The 21,744-nt window shown below is 44.1% G+C and overlaps 1 protein-coding gene across 1 annotated transcript in view; it reads right to left on the minus strand.

The window, feature by feature from the left end:
- LOC139264459 (dynein axonemal heavy chain 11-like) overlaps positions 1–21,744 on the minus strand; it is a 679,414-nt gene that overhangs the window by 630,943 nt on the left and 26,727 nt on the right. Inside the window, exons 3-6 of the mRNA XM_070880970.1 lie at positions 17,183–17,385; positions 12,126–12,315; positions 11,893–11,992; positions 2,577–2,788 (exon numbers count right to left, since the gene is read on the minus strand). Of these exons, the coding sequence (XP_070737071.1) occupies positions 2,577–2,788; positions 11,893–11,992; positions 12,126–12,315; positions 17,183–17,385 (705 nt within the window). The remainder of the gene's footprint in view (positions 1–2,576; positions 2,789–11,892; positions 11,993–12,125; positions 12,316–17,182; positions 17,386–21,744) is intronic.

A 21,744-nucleotide genomic window follows, 5' to 3' on the forward strand; every position in this document is an offset into this window, starting at 1 on the left:
GCCAGCCACCTCTCCTGTAAATTTCACCCCATTAGCAGCTGGCCGCTGGGTACGCATCCCCAGAAGTTGTCGATGTTATTGCCCGGCGTAGCTTCAGGGGGCGAAACCCAATTTAGGTCCTGGGGCACTAAAGGTGCGATGCGCACTGCGATGACATCACAATCTCTGGGCGCAGGAGATGGGGGCGCAATTCTGTAGCCCCGCTGCTAAACTCCAGCTGAGTTTAGCGAGTCGTCTGCGGCAGGTAATGGGAGGCACAAATGCACTCAATTTCTCCCCCCTCCCCTTTAAGTAGCGGAGAAAGCCAAACATGACTTGGAATTAGATAGCACCTGATATTGGCCTACCTGTTGAGCGGTATGTCAATGAGCAGTGGTTTTAGCGCTGAGATCAGCAGTATGATCAAGTAAATCAGCACACAGCACAAATTTTGCGTGCTATCTAGACCACTTTGACGCGGCGCAGCTAAATAGTGCTGGGCCATGACATCGGCCACTTTCGGGCCATAAACAATTTCTTGGCACCTGTTTTTAACTAATTACATTTGATCTGAATCAATTTTGAAAATTGTGTTTTAAATATTGCATATAATGAATGGTTTGAATCAAACATTTCCTCCTCCCACCCCAACCTGTCATTCCAGAATAAAATGAATGAATTAAAAACGAATATGCTCTGTGCATGTGGGTGTATATATTTCAAAAATCTGTCTATAGTAAATGAATAAAAGGCTTTGCAGTTTTCAAATTCCAATATTGGATAACTAAATAACTGTGGTGCTGCAACATTGCCCTTCTCTTCTAAGGAGCTTAATAAAATGAAGAAGAAAATCAAATAAAATGAACACTCAGGTCATATTGCTAAATTAAAACTTCCCTACTATGTTGGGCATCACTGCTTTTCAGAAAAATGCAAAATAAATGCTCTCTTCGAATCCCCCACTAGGAGGAATAGAATTTTCATGAAGGAGAGTGGGGACAGTTAGATCTCTATTAATACAATGTGGTAGGTGATACTAATAGAATGGAAAAATATTGGAATGATACGGACTTTGGGTTAGCTATAGTAACACCACTTTAAATGTGGCTATACAGTAGCTGTACAGTGTAAGGCCTATGTTTATTGCAGTTTTGAAAATTAAATCAAAATATATAACCCCGTTAGTGGATGTGCCATTTCTGAGTTTCTTATCTGAATCAAGCATTTTAGGAGAGATACATTCTTGGCAGAAGTATACTCGAAGCAGTCTGATGTGTGGGAGTCAACAGAAGGTACTCTTAACACAGAAAAACATACCTTTCCGTGCCATCATAATATTTAATTGTCCAATAGTGTTTAATATTTCTTATTCTGTAACCATGCACTGGAAAAGATTTTTACATGTTTGTAATAGAATTTCAGCACTGGTATCTAAGTTTCAATCCTCTAGTGGGAGTTGCCATGGCAACAGAACAACGCCAGGCTGAAAGTATTCTTTCAGACATTGATCTCCCTGCTGATTGAAAAGTCTTCGAAGTTTGTAAAGTATTGCTTCGAACATGTCAGCTAAGCGAAGAGAACGTACATTGACAACCAGCCATTCAAAATTATGTTAAAACCAAGGTTAGTGCAAACACACATTGTGAGAATAAAACCTTGCAAACACATTACTAGATCACAATTTTAATAGTTGGTACGTTAAATTAATTTCCATCTCAATTTTCCACCTTCATTTTCACAAGCTTTTGCTGAACTGGTTTGACAGCAGGTTTAAAATCAGAGGAGAGCTAATCTCTATGCTGTGCTGTGCTGGAGCATTAAAATTTCCCTGGGCTAAGGAACATAAATGAGCCAAGGACTCATATTTAAGGGATACCCGGTGACTCGTTCTGAAAGGTACTTTTGCATGGATGTCAGGATAGAATAATGTGGAATATTCAGCCAACCCTCACAGTCTAAGCTCATGTATGAAGAAGCTAGTGAACATAATATTATGTGCCAGCAAAAGTTAGTGCCATCAGGAGAAATGGAAAAGAATTGGAGTGTTTTAAAAATAACTGGAGTGAGAGATCTGTGTTACTAAACTAAACATAATTTTATATAGATTAGTCCAAACCACTGCTAGACAGTAAAAATATTTCAATTTGAACGATGATTATTATTTTTAAATGTATACTCTTACAATTTAAAAAAAAAACTAGGATTGTGGTGGAAACCGTGACAATAAAGGCAGACTATTCCTATAAGCACCTTCCTACTTTAAAATCCATCAGTAGAGTCACACAATAAGATCAGTGGATGTCGCATTATAAACAATTTGAAATACTACTATATTTAATTGAGACACTATAACCTTGTAGTTGAAGTAAATAAAGCCATGACTGCTCAGCTATTTTTTCATGACAGCTAATTGGCTTCTTTCTTTTTAACCTGTTTAACTTGATCAAATCCTTCTCTGGTTTCAAAAGACTGCCATTATTGCCATTAACAATCACTGCCAAACGTCTACAATATCTTACTGTTAATAACAGGTATTTCTTCACTATCACTTTGCATGCTGAAAGCTGTAAGTCCATGTGATGCTTATCTAAAATTACCTGTTCAATTAACAAATTGCAGAATTCCTGCAAGAGGACTATGATCCGAACAGGAATGCAATAATATTTGGAATGGCTCCAGATGAGGCAGATGGTGTGAAAGAGAGCCGGAATAAACACAAGAATCTCTGCAAATTCGGTTTCTTGCATGATTTCAATATGGCGTTGCAGTGGTCTAAGATGGAGGTCAATGTCTTGGACTTCAATCAGCGCTTAATGAAATTATAACATTAAAAAATGATATTAGTACATGATACAGGTGCATTGAGAAAAGCCATTCCAATAAAGATTTAAACAAAATTTAAAAATTCATATTTTGCAATATAATGAATAAGTGTATTTATCAAATTGTCTTTTGCATCTATTAATGCCTTCATTAAAGCATTTAATTGAAGGCCTTAGCCTCTCCCAAAAGCCAGTGGTGGGACTTGATGGCCTGAATTTTAATACTTTGACGGGTTGGGAGTGAGAGGCCGGGGGCGGGGTGGGGGGGGGGGGGTCAGAAGCGGCCAGGAAAAGCTTTCCCGCAGACCCTGCCGAATTAAACAGCAGGCCTGATTTGCATTGGAAATCTATTTCCCAACCGCAGCCAGCCAGACTTGAGATGCTGACCACTAGGCCACAAAAAGGAAGAAGGGAGGGACCATATGGGGGCCAGAGGAGTGGTTGAGAGGGGTCCGGAGAAGCAAGGGAGGGTGGGGATAGGGAGCACATCAGTGGCAGGAGCGGCTGATCGGGAGGCCAGAGGAGAGCCGGGAAGGACGGGGGGGGGCGGGGCGGTGCGCCAGACGGTGGGGTTGGAAGTTCATCGGAGGGCCGGAGGAGCATGCAGGGGGAGGCGCGAGTGTCAGGAGCTCATCGGGAGGGGCTCAGGGCAAAAATGGTGGGCCAGAGGAGCGGGGTTGAGAGCTCATTGGGGGGCTGGAGGAGCCAGGCCCGGGGGGAACCTCGTGGGGGAGGGAATTGGAGACCTAGTGAAGGGTCACTGAACATTGCGGGTGGGGGGGATGGATTAGGCAGAGACCTGGATCCAGGAATTCTCGTCTTCCATTAGCTGGCGGGTTTCACGGGGGCTGCAAAACCTGACCAGCCACTGTTAAGTTTAAAATGGAGGTTAAATCTGAGGCTTGCCAGCCTCATTATAATATTTAAATGGATGACCCGCCTCCTGGGAACAGGTTGGGAGTTGGCTGCCCACCCCCCCGTCCCACCTCCATTAAAATCGGAAGTGAGCAGGTTGGAGACGGGTTCAGGTTGGGATTATGATTTTTAACACTAACTTCCCACCCAACCCCACCTATTTTTTTTGTTAAAATTTCCTACACTATGTTTGTCTACAGCTGTGACTATGAGCTGAATTTGGATTGTGCAGTTTGAGCATGTGCAATGTACCTAATTTCCTAGGATGCATCAATACTTTTCTGTCAGCTCTACTGATGGGATATTTTTCTTTACATCCTAGCAGTTTCTGCTCAGGAGCACTTGCTCTAATAATTTTGAAAAAGAGGACAAATTTAAAATGCTTTACTGAGGTGAAGTTTGTATTGAATGTTTTTTTTTTAAAAGAGGTGCATGGATGTGTAAGGGTGAACGAGAAGGAATTACACTGTTCTGAATACAAACTGTTGTTGTCTTTGTTTTGTGTTCTGCATACTTTAAAAAAGTATATCAAATTGACAGGAGAAAAGAGAGGGGGGTCAAAGAAAACAAGACAGAGACAGTGTAATTTATTCATTTAATGCTAATCACGTCAAACTGTGAGAAAGATAGGAGAGAGAAAATGACACAAATAAATAGAAAGGTAGACAGGCAGATCTTTTCCTCATTCTAATGTTATTTCTTCACTGGACCTCATTGCACCCGTTTTACGGGCATAAAACGAGTATCTAATGTCATTATGCCGCCTCTCATCTCTCCTCTCACATATACACTGTCCTCCAAAATCCCTACACCAACACTCCCAGACTTGACTCCCTTTTAGACAAGTCTGCAGCTTCCCTCTGTGCCTCTCTTGCGTTCTCCGAAGGGTCCATCGTGGCACTCGTGGATGTCTCCTCACAAGCAGCAACCCCAAGTGTCCCATCCTAATCGCTCACCGACCTTGCCACCTAGCTTCCCTAAGGAGGGCTAACCTTCAAATCTCCTCCCCATGCAATTCATCCCTCCAAGCAATGACCATGTGTATGCTGGCAGTAGATCAGCCATCACAGATCCTCTCAAAATCTCCTTGCAGAATGTCCGTTAACTTGCAAACAAGGCCCTTGCCATCCATGACCTTATTGTGCATGACTGCATCGACATCATGGCATTAACGGAAACTTGGCTGAGGGAAAATGACTCATTACCTTTAATCGAAGCCTCCCCTCCCAGCTCTACCTTCCACCACTTGCCCCGCCCAGACCGCCGTGATGGTGGTATAGCTCTCATCACTAAATCGTATCTTAGTCTGTCCCCTACTCCTCTGGCACTTTCTCATCTTTTGAACATCTTGCTTTATTCCACCCCTCTTCACCTTTCATTCAAAATTCTCATTCTCTACAGCCCACCTAAGTATGATAAAAATGTTATCACGGATATATCCTCACTGCTTTCCTCCCTCAGCCTCTGCACCGAGCGACTTCTCATCCTCGGTAACTTCAACCTCCATCTCAATTCATCATGCTCTCTCTCCTCTGAATTTATTACCCTCCTGTCCTCCCTTAATCTTTCCCTCCATGTAAATTCCTCAACACATATTCACAGCCACTCTCTTGACTTTGCAATCTCTCGTGGCCTTGCGATTCCAACGGTGTGAATTAAAGATAAAGCCATCTCTGACCATTTCCTTGTATCGCTCTCGACCCACAACCCCCTTCTCCAATTCAAACCTACTTCCTTCTGCACTGCCCCTGTAAAAAAAAAACACCTCTCTTACAACTGCACTTAACAACTCAAAACTGTCCAACCTTTGGCCCTCTTTTAACAATGACATTTCTGCAGCCACCGATCTTCTCGACCACACCCTCACCACCACCACTAAATGCCCCAGTCCCTATTCAAAAGATTACTCTCTCCCACGCTGGCCATTCCCCCTGGTACAGACTTATCTTCACTCCCTCAAGTCAAAAGGGTGCAGACTTGAACAGATGTGGCGAACAACTGGTTTAGCCATTCACCGCCAGATCTGACTCAAACACATAAAGCATTAGCGGTTCCTACTCGTCTACAAAAACTGCTCACTATTCTAGGATCATTTTGCAATGCCAAAAATAACCCCCAGCTACTATTCTCTACTGCTAACCATCTCCTTAAACCCCCTCTCCCCTGTCTCAACCACACTCTCCTCTAACAAGTGTGAGGAGCTCATGGACTTCTTTGTCTCAAAGATTGAGACCATCCGATCAGCTACCTCTGCCACTTCCCTTCCTTCACCTAACCCACAGGGCCAAACTTCATCTGACGCTCCCACCTGGCCTAGCCCTAAACTCATATCTTTCTCTAGTTTCTCTCGATTGCCCCTCTTGATCTCTCCAAGCTCATCTTGTCCATGAGACCCACTTCCTGCTCCCTTGACCCGATTCCCACTAAACTGCTGACCACCCAACTTCTTTTTTTGGCTCCCATGTTAACCGACATTGTTAACAGTTCTCTCTCCCCAGGTACTGTTCCGCTCTCCTTCAAATCTGCTGTCATCACCCCTCTCCTCAAAAAAACAACCCTTGACCCCACTTTGCTTGCCAGCTATCGCCCCATCGCCAACCTCCCTTTCTTGTCCAAAGTACTTGAACGTCTTGTAGCCTCCCAAATCCGTGCCCATCTTTGTATGAATTCAATGTTTGAATGCCTTCAATCTGGTTTCCGCCACTGCCACAGCCGAAACGGCTCTCATCAAAGTCACAAATTACATCCTTTGTGAGTGTGACAAAGGTAAACTATCCCTCCTCATCCTTCTGGACCTGTCTGCAGCCTTTGATACAACTGACTACTCCATCCTCCTCCAACGCCTCTCCACCATTGTCCAGCTAGGTGGGATTGCACTCGCCTGGTTCCATTCTTATCTATCTAATCATAGCCAGAAAATCTCCTGCAATGGCTTCTCTTCCCACTCCCGCATCATTACCTCTGGTGTCCCCCAAGGATCTGTCCTTGGCCCCCTCTCATTTCTCATCTATAAGCTGCCCCTTGGTGATATCATCCGAAAACACGGTCAGTTTCCACATGTACGCTGACGACATCTAGCTCTACCTCTTCACCACTTCTCTCGACCCCTGGTATCTAAATTGTCAGTTTGCTTGTCTGCACTGGATGAGCAGAATTTTCTCCAATTAAATATTGGGAAAACTGAAGCCATTATCTTTGGCCCCCACCACAAACTGCGTTGCCTAACCACTGACTCCATCCCTCTCCCTAGCATCTATCTGAGGGTGAGCAAGATTGTTCGCAACCTGGGTGTCATATTTGACCCTGAAATGAGTTTCCAGCCCCATATCCATGGCATAACTAAAACCGCCTTTTTCCACCTCCATAACATTGCCCGCCTCCGCCCCTGCCTCAGCTCTTCTGCTGCTGAAACCCTCATTCATGCCTTTGCTACCTCTAGACTTGACTACTCCAACTCACTCCTGGCTGGCCTCCCACATTCTACACTATGTAAACTTGAGGTCATCCAAAACTCAGCAGCCCGTGTCCTAACTCGCACTAAGTCACGATCACCCATCATCCCTATGCTTTCTGACCTACATTGGCTCCCGGTTAAACAACACCTCAATTTCAAAATTCTCATCCTTGTTGACAAATCACTCCATGGACTTGCCCCTCCCTATCTCTTTTTCAGCCTCACACCCCACAAGATGTCTGCACTCCTCAAATTCTGCCCTCTTAGAGCATCCCTCATTATAACTGCTTAACCATCGCTGGCTGTGCTTTCAGCTGTTTGGGCCCCAAGCTCTGGAACTCCCTCCCTAAACGTCTTCGCCTCCCTTTCCTCCTTTAAGACGCTCCTTAAAACCTACCTCTTTAACCAAGCTTTTGGTCATCTGCCTTAATTTCTTCTTTTGTGCCTCGGTCTCAAATTTATCTTTTGTTTTGCAACATTGCTGTGAAGCGCTTTGGGACATTTTACTACATTAAAGGCGCTATATAAATAAAAGTTATTATTATTATAAAACGGGTGCAACAAGAATGAATTTTGGGGACTGACATCCTGTGCCCCAGGAATGCCTGAAAGATAACTGACCTGATACTGGATCAGGCCATTTTGTCAGGAGTCCAGGGCAGCTGCCTAAAACAGGTGTTGGATCTCTTGCAGATGCTAATGAGGGGACTTAATGCCTATATTAGGACCCCTCTTGCAAATTGGGCAGCCCTCGGTTCTGCTCCACTCAGGTTTTCGTGGCACAGATGTGGCCTAGCAAGTGGCCATCACCAAAAATATTCAAGCAAAAGCATTCTTTTTACATCGTGATGTGAAGCCAGGGCCTGGCCGTACAGCACTCTGCCTCTCAACTGCTGTCCTCGATGTCCCATACTTATCTGAGGCTGCTGCCAGCAAGGCAGATGTCCTGAAATTCAGTGCTGCAGAAGGGCAAGCTGTCTGTGGTAGCACAACAGGTGCTGAAAACTTGCCCAGATTATTTAGATGTGGCATAAAGCCCAATTTCTGGCTGCCCTCAGGCCTCCCGGTTTTCTGGACCATGCCACTACCTTAGTGCCCAAAACTGGGCATCGACAAATTTCAATCCCGTTGACTCTTGAAATAAAACAAAACCTCTTTGAGGGAAACAGATAGGAAAGGAGTGTAGAAGGGGAAATGTAAGAGAGAAACTGGCTGAGGGTGTGTGGGCTTCTCGCCTTTCGGCATCCACCCTTAGGAGGAGTGACTGGGAGGCCGAATCTTCCCAGCCCTGTGAGTGCGGGTTTGGAGTCGTTCCCGTTGTCAAAATAGCCCTGATTGACAGCGGGTTGGGATCCCATTGTGAACTCACCTCCGTGTCAGTTTCTCAGCTGTCAGATCTGCGTGCGGATCGCAAACCCGACACTAAGCGGCGGGCCATTTCATTAAGGTACATAACAGATAGTTTAGTGCTATTTAAGAGGATTAAAAGCAGGCATTTACAATTTTACCAACTTTTTGACAGGTTTGCCATCCCTCGGGGAACACACCAGGTAAATGGAGTTGGATTCTCAGTGACTCTCCATTGCTTTGCCAAGTGTACAGCTGCAGAAATGGTAGAAAAGCTACCATTTCACAGCTGTTCACTTTCCAATGTCAGGAGACGAAGCCTTCAGGATTTGGAAGAAACTTTTGAGCTATATGTAGGTTGGAAATGTTTGCAATGAACTCTCTATTCACTGTCACTTTCTTGGAGCAACCTCGCTCACCATTGACAGGGCGCTTCTGTCATTTCAACCTCACCTTCCATCTATTCCAGCAGCATTATAGCCCTTGACAAAATCTCACCTTGGTCCTCAGAATCCCACCACAATCAGCCCCAACACCAACATCACCAGGCACACCAGCATCACCAACAACACCACCAACCTTCCCCGCAATCAACTGATGCTGCACAGGACACAGGGCATCAGCACCCGACCACATTGCAGCCCGGAAGGCCAGGGATAGCCTTACCGTGGCTATATTTATTTCACTTGACGCTGTAAACCCTGGCTGCCACATGATGCACCAGGTTGGCACCACCTAGCACCATAAACCATCCCTGCAATGCCCAAGCCATTCCTTTCACACTCATCAGCATTGCGGGGGGTACCTTTATGTCTCACCATTCACTACAACTCACTAAGCCACTTCCAAAGGTGCACACAAATATGTCCAAGAACACAAAATGTTCAAAATAAAGATTTCAATGTTTAACAACACATTAGCAGAAAGTCTACATGAACATTTGCGAAAGGACCAAAGTGCCTACCCTTGTGTGTTTTTAGTTAGTATGACTGGATAAGGATGAGGGTGAGTGTGAGGGGTGGTTAGTGAGATGGGGAACGGACAATGTAGATAGAGAGCGCGGGATGGGTGGAGGTGAAAGGTAAGTTGGTGAGTGTAAGGATGTGCAGGGGTAGAGTAGGGAATGCAGAGAGATGGGGCTGTGATGAGTGGCACAGCAGGATCAGGTTTAGTGTTTCATGATCTCCTGAGATCATTGAAAGGTTTGTGCCACTGCAGCGAGGTCCTCCTGACGACATCCCTGCTTGTGCCCTCCTGTGCAATGTGCACCCAGGCTGCGTTGGTATCCTGAGGAGGTCGCTTCCGTCCATTGAAAGGGAAGGGAACCTCCCTGCATGCTGTGACTCCCTCCATAAGCATCTGGAGGAAGTCATGGGAGAGCCTGGGTGCAGCCATGCACCTTTGTGCAGTGCTTGTCAGTGTTTGCAGCAACTCAATGCTGCAGAACTTGGTCCCTTTAAGGAAACTGGCTGATGACACATCATCAGACCTGCTTCCTGTTAATTGGCCAGGAACCCCGCAGGGCGGGCTTAACAAGCCCCATCAATGAAGGATTGCTGTTAGAGGGAAGGTTGGAGCGGGGAGTGCATGTCCCACACACCACTGATGCTGCCCGCACCCAACTCCCACCCGTTGGCAAAATCGCAGCTGGAGTGTGAGAAGTGGGTGGGGTTTAGGATGAGGTGAGTGACAGGCTAGCAAGCGGGAGGGGAGAACTCAGCTGTTGGGTAAGATTCAAAGAGGAAAAGGTAGGAAGTAAGGAGATGGCAGGAAGGAAAACAGGTACTTGGGAGTAGGCAACGTGATAGAAATGAAGGGTTAAGAGAAGCAGAGGTGACCGTTTGCAGGGGTGAGAAGGGAGCTGCTGAGGGTCATATTTAATGGCACCTTTCCTGGTCATACCACACCTTAACACCCACCATCTCCCACTCAAAAGAAATGATAAAAAGGTAGAGAGAAAAGTAGATGCATACAGAGGAGAAGCAAAAATAGTTAAAGAGATAGAACCAGCAGAGAAGAGGAAGAGAAATATAAGCAGATGTGGAGAGACCGAGAGAATCAACAACATGAACACAACCAAGGCAGATGAGAGAGTAGACATATTCTTCAACTCACTGTATGCAATGCCATGGGAGATCAACTAATATTTTATTAATTTTACAAGGTGCTCCAACCTTGTCACAGGAATAGATTGGTGAGCCATTGTAGACATTGTAAATGCTAGTAATTACGTATATTGTAGGCACCTGAGTAATATGCCTAATTAACAAGATAAGTCACCTACCATTGATGCCTGTGATTAATGTGATTGATACTGCTTTGTTTTATATAGTATATTCATTATATTTATGATATAAATTTGAATGAAATGAATATTAGACCCCATGTATAAGTTTCATATAACAGAGATCATAGTAGTAGAATTAGAGGCAACACCTCAGGCAGGTGAATAGACAAGTATACAATCAATACTTTGTTTGAAAAGGAAACAAGTGCTGCTAATGAATGGACAACAGGTTTTAATGTTCTCCAGTTAGAGGAGTAGCTCTCAGAACTACCCACTTCTGCAGAGTTAACAGCAGTGATTTGAGACGAGCACCCGTCGAGACACCAAATCCGAGTTACACATTCAGCTCCATTTATGTTTTAGTCAGGTAAAGCAGAGCGCTACACATGCACACTGAGCTTGAAATGCCCATTCAGTTATAATGTTTTGCTTTCTGATAATGTTAAAAAGATAAAATATTGAGGAATAAAACCAGAAAATGCTGGAATTACTCAGAAGTTCTGACGAAAGTTCATCGACCTGAAACGTTAACTCTGTTTCTCTCTCCACAGATGCTGCCTGACTTGCTGAGTATTTCCACCATTTTCTGTTTTTATTTCAGATTTCCAGCAGCCGCAGTATTTTGCTTTTGTAACCTTTCCCCTGCGGTACTTGAAAGCGTCGTCGCAAACAGGTACCCGAGGTTCCCGCCTGGGCTTTGTGACCGGGTTTTCGCCACAGAGGGTCAAATCGCGGCGAAAACCCGGTCGCAAACCTGCCGAAAATCCGGCCCCAGGAACTTCTTAAACATCAGAAATTGACAAACTGCAGCCTGTGGGGAGCTAGAGTGATGCAACAGTACTTGCTTGAGGGGTTCTCACAGATTTTTCTCAAACATAAAGCGTCAGTTTGGCAACTTGACGCCCAGGCAAAAGTTTTCCACCAACACAATGCAAAATCTTTTTTATGGTCATAAAATGGTTTATATAAATGGCCTCAGTATCAACAAACTAGAACTAATATTTACATGGTTCAGACACTACTGATCATATTTGCACTAGAAAATATTCCACAAGTGTTACTTACAAAATGTGTAAAGCAGTACCTACCACCTACAACATCTTGTAAAGTTTCTTTGAAAGTGGGAAAATAACTGCTTTCTGTTGTTTCGAGAATTTTGGCCATTTTCCGAACAATTGGGGTCCGAAGCTAGAAGAATAATACAGCAGTTAAATTAAGTATAAATTCCTGGCAATGGAAACTAAACTTTCTGTAATTTGAGGTGCTGACTAAAATTTGAAATAAAACAAGTCCTCCAAGAGATCTGTTTCCATCCACTCACTTGTTCATGAACATACAGCAGGTTTTTTTTCCTGGACTTCCAGAAATCCAACTCCGTCTTTGGACCAGGATTTAGTCCTTGCAGCAAAGGTTCAGAAGAGTCCTTCTTCAGTACATCCCGAATTTGATGAGTCCATTTGATTACCATCGATTCAACCGGATGAACTATTAACCGATCATAGTGATCGAGCCTAAAAAGCACAAAGCAGGAATGAGACAGAACAACCCAAACAATTTCTCTTCCATTAAATGATATTATGAATTGAAGTTGCACTTTAACCAGTATAAGAAAAACCCAAAACACCAGAGGGATTAAAATACTTTTGTCTTGTATATGTCATCTATTTGTTTGATTTTTCTTATTATGCCTCCTATTTTCGCATGTTTATATCACTTCTGCCATTCACTCATTTCCTATGTTTCACTTCAGCACTTTGCAGGTTATCCGATCTCTTGCCCCATGTGTGTGTGTTTTTGTTCCATTTCCCTTGTTCTGATCCTTACTAAATACTGTCCATCTGTTATAAGTTCCAGTTCTGACAGAGTGCAAGCCTGAAATGTTAATTTGTTTGTTCTCTCTACAGATACTGCCTAATCTACTGAGTGTTTTCAGCATTTTCTGCTTTTGTTACAGTGATTACTGTTGTTTGTCAGCAGTCCTTGGTGCATAAAATTTAAACATCTTGCCGCACATTAATCTATGACAAGTCGCATATTAGATTAGCACTATTACAATAATAAATATACTGGGTTTTGTGTGGATTTATAATATTAGTTAATATTAACTTTTGTTTCAATAACAGTGTCAGTGTATAGGCATCCAAGTGAGACAGTAATTTCTCTCGACCTGACAGCAATCAATGGACTAATCATTGAGGGAACGCACTTCTGGAAAAATAGAGAGCAAGCAAAGTTAACAAGCAAGAAAAAACTATAGAAGTAAAAAACTATAAAATGTTGCGAATAAACTCAACCCATACACTGGAACCATAGGCATAACCAAGGACACCAAAGGCCTATCTACACATATACCTTGCCTACACAACCTGCCCAACACCAATGGTTCAATTCACTCAAGACAAATTTCATTCTTGATTATAAATTTGAATAGCATTATCTCCTTCAGTGCTTTTCAAACCTTTTTCAGGCTGTGTCCCATCAAGCTAAGTATCCTGATAAGGTTAAGTCTATTAAAAAAAAATGCCTGTCTCCTCCTTCACTTGGTTTTCTCTCTCCGCCAATTGTTTATCACACTCTCCCTTACTTTCATCTCTCTCTCCCCTACCTCTTCTTTGTCTCTTATTTTTCATTTTCCCTTTTTACCCACTTTTTATTATTGTCTCTTCAACCGTTTTCTTTTCACTCAACTTCTACAGCATTGGTACTGCAACATAAGGAGCAGCATGAGAAAACGAGAGAGCCAACCAGCCAGATCTCTCAAACAACCAAGAAACTTTGGGGTCGAAATTCGGTTACGCCCCGTTTGGGTAACCGAGGCGAGGCAGGACTTTCTGCACCTGGCGCGAAGTCCAGCACCAGCCGCAAAATTGGGGTTACCACCCCCAAGAGGAAGTGGAGCACCATGTTGTACGTTCCACTTCCTCTCGAGGGTGGGACTGGGGCAGTAAGTGAGCGTATTTTCCAGCGCTACGTGGGGCTGCATAGCGCTGGTGCGAGCACAAGACCCTCCCCTTCCATTAAAAAGAAGGGCAAGCGGTGAGCTCTGCAGTGGGGCGAGGGGCCACCATTACGCCACCAGGGAGCGGGGTGCCTTGGCCACAGCCCAGCACAGAAGCGGCGTGTTGGGCTGCACCATCGCGGCACGGACCCCGCAAAATTGTCAGCGAAAGGCCGGACTGGTAAACCGGCAATGAAAAAAAAATGGTGGCACGCACCTCCTCTTACTTTTCGCTCCATGAGCGGAATGCAGTCTAGTTCGCGATCCGCGAGGTGGGCGTGAACATCGCCCATGGCAGCCTCATGGGATGCTACCCAATTTCTGCTCCTTGGCAAAAATGGGTTGCTGCGCACGGCGATCACGCTACCGGCGGGAGCGGGATGCTGCCGGTTTGCACCTTCACTAACTCCTACGGGAGGCACAAACGATGCAAATTTGTCCCCCCTTGTTTTTAAGACAGGCGTTGCAGGGCTATAAATACACCGGGGTTTTAAACGATAATTGCAGGAAGAAACTGACCAGCTAGCTCCTCTAAATATTAGTCGGGACTGGTCTTAACCTTCCTGGGAGGTGATTGTATCTCTCATCCCCACTAGGGCAAGGACGCACAGTCTATAATGTAATCTTATGCTGAAATTTTAAAACAGTATACACTGGGACGCAACTATGCTCAATTTATAAAACTATTTGCATTCGTATAGTATATAGAAACATAGAAAATAGGTGCAGGAGTAGGCCATTCAGCCCCTCCAGCCTGCACCGCCACTCAACGAGTCCATGGCTGAACATGCAACTTCAGTACCCCCTTCCTGCTTTCTCCCCATACTCCTTGATCCCCCGAGTAGTAAGGACTTCATCTAACTCCCTTTTGAATATATTTAGTGAATTGGCCTCAACTACTTTCTGTGGTAGAGAATTCCACAGATTCACCACTCTAAGTACATTGCAGATGTCAGATGAGTTTGCTGAAGTACTTTTGTATACTTAACTTGAACTTACACTTGACAGGGTTGCTCAGTTGGCAGCCCTCTCACCTAATTCAGAAGATTGCAGGATTAAGCCCCACTGGGGGGCATAACTTAGGCAGATACTTCAGTGAAATACTGAGGGAGTGCTGTATTGTTCTTTGGATGTGATATTAAATTGCAGGCTTAGGTGGGTGTTAAAGATCCCATGGTACTTTTTGATGAAGAGCAGGGAGCTCTTCTGAGTCTTAGCTTTGCTGAATCAACACCAACAAAAACTGATCAACTGATAATTCATCTCATTGCTGTTTATGGGATGTTACTGTATTCAAATGGTTGCCTATATAAAACCAAAGATTGCATCCGAAAAATAATTCACTGTCTGTGCAGTATTTGGGTTGTGATGAGTTGCTATGTAAATACCAGTCTTTATTTTCAGAAACAGAAGTAATGAAGATGGCTGAGAATTTGCAGAAGAGACCAAAAAAGGATAAATGTACAAAGATGCAACTGAGGAGGTTGGAAGACTATAATAATTACATGTAATCACATGCAGCTGACAATTGCATTGCATCATTACTCCAAATTTTGCATTATTGCACTAAGTAATCTGGACGAGTGAGCTACGGAGTGAACAATAAACCCTTCAACCAATGAAACACAGTTGGTAATTTATACCAATTTATACTGGTCTCTCTGACTGACAAACAAATAACACTTTGAAAGACTTTGGGGCTGAAATTGCCCCCCGACCAAAAAGTAGACGCACTCACCGATTCAGCCCAATCCATGGGGCGGAGATTGGACCGATATTTAGCTCTTTGGCTTTTATTTCCAGTCAGGGCAGTGTTGAGGGGTGCAAGTGCCCTTGGAGCAGGCGGCTGTCACTCCAAGTCATCAGCACTGAGCTGATGAAGTCAGCGTGACGCAGACGTGCCGCGTCGTGCTAACGCGTCACAACATCCCACTCCTTTAGTTAAAGGGGAGGGACGCTGCGAACTCTGCGATTAGTTTAGTTAGGCCCACTGGGCCACCAGGGAGGGTTTCGGCCGGGCTAGCGGCTCAGTACCCAAGAGGGGATGCCAGGCTGTCTGTTGGCGGCCCAGCCGAACCTGTGGCCACCATTGTCGGGCCGACCTCACAGTCAGCTGACAATGTAAATAACATGGCAACTGCTGCAGCGCCTCTCCCCTTTAAGAGCGAACGGGCCACCCAGTCACACACCGCTTCCCACAGGGGAAAGCTGTCAGTGGCACCGACCGGCGGCCACTCCGCTCCCATGGGGCAATTTCTCTGGTCCGAAGGCGGTTGGCGCGTGCAGGATGGGGCAGCAACATGGGTGGCGCAAAAACCCGTTCACATCGCTCCAGGCTCAAGGGCAATTTCGGACAGGTCGGCTTATCCGTCTACCCCTGGTCGGTGAGGCCTATCTGCTCCATTACCACCTCCAAAAGGCGTTAATGGGCCTTAAGGAGGGGGGCAATTTCAGCCCCTTTATAACTCAAGTAAAAAAAAATGACAAACCAGATTCATTAAGAAGTAAAATTAAACCAAAGCAGAGCAAACAGCAGATTTCACAAGTTTCATAGCAATTACTCAAAATTCTAGCTATTTTCAATGGCATCACAATTTCACGTTGGATCAGTGCCCATGATGCTACACTTATATGTGAACTGGAATATTCATGAGAGTTCCATAAATCCCTGCTTGCAGCTACCTGACAAAGCAAAGATTTGCTAAAGAAACCTTGATCAGGGACAAACGTCCTAAATGAGACAAGTGAGCAATGGTGTATCTTTTATGATTAAATAAAGGTGTCAATGACAAATAGATTTCAACGCACAAAGAAACAACATGATTCCTTGAAATAATGATTAGAACTTTTAATAAAATACGTCTCACACTCTGTGTGATATCTTTCCCATCTGTATGACAGCTGCAAAGGCCTTGGATAGATGGAATCAACTGATGGCCATTGTTCAATAGTAAATGTTTCTAGCACTCAGTAGGCAGTCCACCCCGACAGAAGTGAACATTTGTAAAGGGCTATCGGCATATGAGACACAATGGAACTAATTTTGAACTTCACCACCTAGGCGGTAATTTGGCAGAGTGGATCACCATGCCAGTGTTTTCAATGGGATGAAAACCGGATGTGTCCAAAATGGGCAGGCGATCCACTCCACCAAATTACCGCACAACTGATGCGGTTCAAAATTACGCCAAATGTGTATTTCATATATACAGTATCGTCAACTGGCTTATCTAAATTACTGATTAATTTAGAGATGAGTGATTACTAAAGTAATTAATCGAAAGACATGCCAGTTGTGAATTTTAAATTGTGCAACTTCCAATTGTGTCTATGAATAGTGTTAACACCTATGTCTGTTACATGTATTTAACTATCCTTACTTGTTCCCATTCCCCTGTTCCCGATTGCTGCCTCCTATTTTGGCTGTGATGCTTGGTATAGGCAGGAGGGTCCGTCCCATCGCTTGACCGTTCACAACATAAACCTTGTTTCTGATATTTTCCACATGACGGTCTACATCTTGTGAAATAAAGTGTGGCCATGTTCTGTGGTTTCTCTTGCTTGAAAGGACTGGAACCAAAACCTAGAGGAATAAAGAAAGAATATTTACTGGTTTAAATGTATTTCATAACTGATATATTCTACAATTATTAAATAATATGTAGCCAAACCTAGAAACATATCCAAATATTACAATTTTTAGGTGTGAATTATATTTTTTAAATTTATGATCTGTTTAGACTCTTAGGGCAGGATTTTACCACCCTCAGCAGGTCCCGACCTCGCTGCTGGCTCCAGCCCACTGTCCAAAATGATTTTCTCCTGATTGGGCTTGTCAAGTCCACCCAGCAAGGTTTCCAGCCAATTAAAAGGAAGCAGGTCAAATGGCGTCATTTGATGAGGCGTCATCAGCTGGTTTCCTTAAAGGGAACATGCACAAATCAATTTTGGCATTTGTTCTGTTAGTGTTCTACAGCAGTGAGTTGCTGCAAACACTGACAAGCATTGCACAGAGGTACACGGCTGCACCCAGGCTCTCCCATGACTCCCTCCATAAGCATATGGAGGGAGTCACAGCATATAGGGGGGTCTTCTTCCCTTCCAATGAGCGGGAAAGGCGTCCCAGGAGTCCAATGAAGCCTGGTTGCACAATGCAGAGGAGGGCATAAGAACCAGGCTGCAGTAGCACAAACCTTTCAATTATCTCAGTAGATCACAAAACATTACTGCAAAGCCACACTCAACCTCATCCTGCTGTGCCACTCATCACATCCCCATCACTCTGCCTTCCCTACCCTACTCTTGCACATCCTTACTCACACCAATTTATCTTGCACCTTCACCCATCCTTCTCTATCTACATTATCACTTCCCCATCTCACTAGCCACCCCTCAAACTCACCCTCATCCTAGTCCAATCAAAAGAATGGCTTGGGCATTGTAGGGATACTTTATGGTGTCGGTGTGGGGTGGTGCCAACCTGGTGCATCATGTGACAGCCAGGGTTTACAGTGTCCAGTGAAGTAAATCTGCTCATGGTGAGGCCATCCCTGGAGTCCCGGGCAGCAATGTCCTGTGTAGCATCAGTTGATTGCGGTGAAAGTTGGTGCTGTTGTTCGTTTTGCTGGTGTGCCTGGTGCTACTGGTGTTGAGGCTCCTCATGGTAGGGTTCTGAGAATTAAGGTGAGACAGTATAAACCGTACCCATTCTGATGGAATAGATGGCAGGTGAACTTGAAATGACAGAAGCAACCTATCACTGGTGAGAGAGGTTGTTCGAATGAGGTTACACTGGATAGGGAGTTTGCTCTAAACACTTGCAACTGCATAAAGTTCAATCTGTCTTCCAAATGCAGTAAGCAACAGCTTCTGAGTTTGGAAAGTGAACAGCTGTGCGATGGGAGCTTTTATAGCACAGTTCCAGCTGTCAAGTAATGAGATGATTCCATGGCCATTCAACTCCTGCCCTGCTTACCTGACGTGATCCATGAGCAGTGTGGACTCTGAAGGTGAGCTGAAAATAGTTCTTAATCATCTGTTAGTAAGGTCATAATGACTTGAACTGCCTCATCCGCCGCTGCGTGTTGGGTCTGCTCAGCGTTGACAGACCCGACATTTGGGAAAGGCACATGGCGCCAGGTTGACAGCGGGCTCCTGACCCACTGTCAAAAGATTCATTTCCCACCTGACTCGCCACCGATCATGCCTGCTGACCCCGCCCCACCCCCCCCCCCCACACCCCGCAAAATTCTCCCCTTAATTTTAAGCAAAGGTTTATTTGTTATAGTGTTTGAAATTTTGAAGGAGGAAAATACACGTATACAAAAATAAGCATAATAAGTAAAGAGAGCCATTTTCTGTCAACACTATAAAAAAATCTAACACTTTCAAAAGTCCAGGATTAAGTACTTGAGCTTTGGTAACTTGAAGATGCCTGTCCTTTCTTATCTGAGGCCTAGGTTTAGATCTAGTGTGTAATTGAGCCATTTCAGCAAGTCCCAGGTTTGGTCTGTGCTAAGTTTAGTGATCTTAACCAGGAGATCGCTTATTTTTTTTAAATAATTTTAAATTACACTTCCAGGCCTCAGCCTCTGTGGATTAGGGAGGGAGAAAAAATAATCATATAGGGTTTCTGTTCCAGAACACTATCCATTGACCACGACTGGAAAGTGTGTGTGTGTGTATTTCAGATGGAGATCAGAGTTCGATTAGATTCTGGAGGACCACCACTGCATCTGACTCTATCCCAGCATTGGCCACCACCTTCAAAATAGGAAGGATAAGAGGACAATGCTGGACCAAAAATTATAATTATAATTAAAGAAAGTTAAAAAATGCATTGGGGGAAAATTGCTTTTGAGAGGCTTCCTTCGTACGAATGCCTCCGACCAGAATTTTTTTTACGATAGTACATGGTGGTCCTGGAGAAACGCAAGATCCCGGTCGCAAGCCTGAATTTGCTGCGCATGGGGAGATGACTTTGAGGTACTTACGATACATACAAGCTGGAGTCACGTGGGCCTGGACCACCAATCACTATGCAATATTCTCAGTGATAAAAATGGGAACTCCATTTGTCTGAGTTCCCATTACTATCAATGAGAAAAAACCCTAAAACACCCAAACACAGCATAATAAATAAATAAAACACCTCACATATATAAAATTAATTTAAATTAAATGTAACTAAATGTTTAAAAAAATATATATATCTTTTGGAATTTTTTTGAATGTGTTTTAATAGTGTTAAAAATAAACTTACCTTAATGGACATGGTTTTTAATATAAAATTGTATGTTTAATTTTTAATTTTTGTATGTTTTAAAACTCTTACACTGGTAAAAGTAAGCTATCCGCCTGCTTTTACCAGGCGTAAAAGTTTGAAAGACATTCGCTGGGCATGTGCTGGGCATGAGTTGGGCAAATAGCCCAATCTCTCTCGCGTGGCTGTCCTTCCTGCAGGGATGCGTAGAATCTGTCAAGAGAAATCTTGACAGACTGGAAATGCCGTTTTTCGGCGCATGCGCATCCCGCCCAAAAAATCGACTTTTGCGATGCATCGTCGGGTCTGTGCACACTTCGTACGTACCCGATGAGGCCAGAATTTTCAACCCATTGTCTTAATATGAGATTTTGTACAAGGTTTCATTAAATATTACAGCCGTTTCAGCAATCCTGAAGGAAATGGTCCCAGATTTCTGCGTGCACACATGCATTCACACTGGTGCAGAGAATCATAGAATAGTACGGCACAGAAGGAGGCCAGTCAGCCTATTGAGTCTATGCTGGCTCGTTTGAAGAGCAATTCAGTTAGTCCCGCTCCCCCGCTCTTTCCCCATATCCCTGTATTTTTTTTCTCCTTCAAGTATTTATCCAATTCCCTACTGAATGCTACTATTGAATCTGTATCCAAATCCAAATCCTAACCACTCATTGCATAAAAAAGTTCCTCTGCATGTCACCTCTGGTTCTTTTGACAATCACCTTATATATGTGCCCTTTGGTTATCAACCTTTCAGCCTTTGGAAAGCGTTTCTCTTTATTTACTCTATCTAAACACTTCACGATTTTAAACACCTCGATCAAATCTTTTTTTTAGCCTTCTCTGTTCTAAGAGGAACAGCAACCTGGTATGCATCTCATCTAGACCGGATGACTTATCCACTTTAAGTACTGCCAGCCTTTCTAGTATCTCCTCTCTATCTATTTTTATCTCACCCAGTATCCCGATAACCTCCTCGTTTACTATAGCTTTGGCAAAGTCCTCTTTGTAGTAAACACCGATGCCAAGTACACATTTAGTACCTCAGCCAGGCTTTCTGCCTCCACCAGTAGATCTCCATTTTGGCCTCTAATCAGCCCCACTGCTCCTCTGACAACCCTTTTACTGTTAATATGCCGACAGAAGACCTTTACATTCCCTGTTATGTTAGCCGCCAATCTATTCCCATACTGTCTCTTTGCCCCTCTTATTTCCCTTATCACTCATCCTCTGCATTTTTTATATTCAGCCTGATTCTCCCTATTATTAACAGGCTGTATTTTTCTGCTTCATTCTACTCTAGCTCCTTTGTCATCCAGAGAGTTCTGGCTTCAGAGACCCTCCCTTTCTCCTCTTGTGGGAATGTACCCAAACCATCTCCTCTTTAAAGGTCGCCCATTGCTCCATTACATTTCTGCCTGTCAGTCTTTGTCTTGCATGTCCACAGATCCCTGAAGGTAGCACGGCAAGTACATAAGGTGGTTAAGAAGGCAAACGGGATACTTACCTTTGTTAGCCGAGACAGAAAATATAAGAGCATAGAGGTTATGCCAGAATTAAAAAAACACTAGTTGGGCCACAGCTGGAGTACTGCATACAGTTCTGGTCACCACATTACAGGAAAAATGTGATTGCACTAGAGAGGGTACAAGGGAGATTTGTGAGGATGTTGCCAGGACT

The sequence above is a fragment of the Pristiophorus japonicus genome, chromosome 5 (assembly GCF_044704955.1).
Source record: "Pristiophorus japonicus isolate sPriJap1 chromosome 5, sPriJap1.hap1, whole genome shotgun sequence".
Lineage (NCBI taxonomy): Eukaryota > Metazoa > Chordata > Chondrichthyes > Pristiophoridae > Pristiophorus > Pristiophorus japonicus.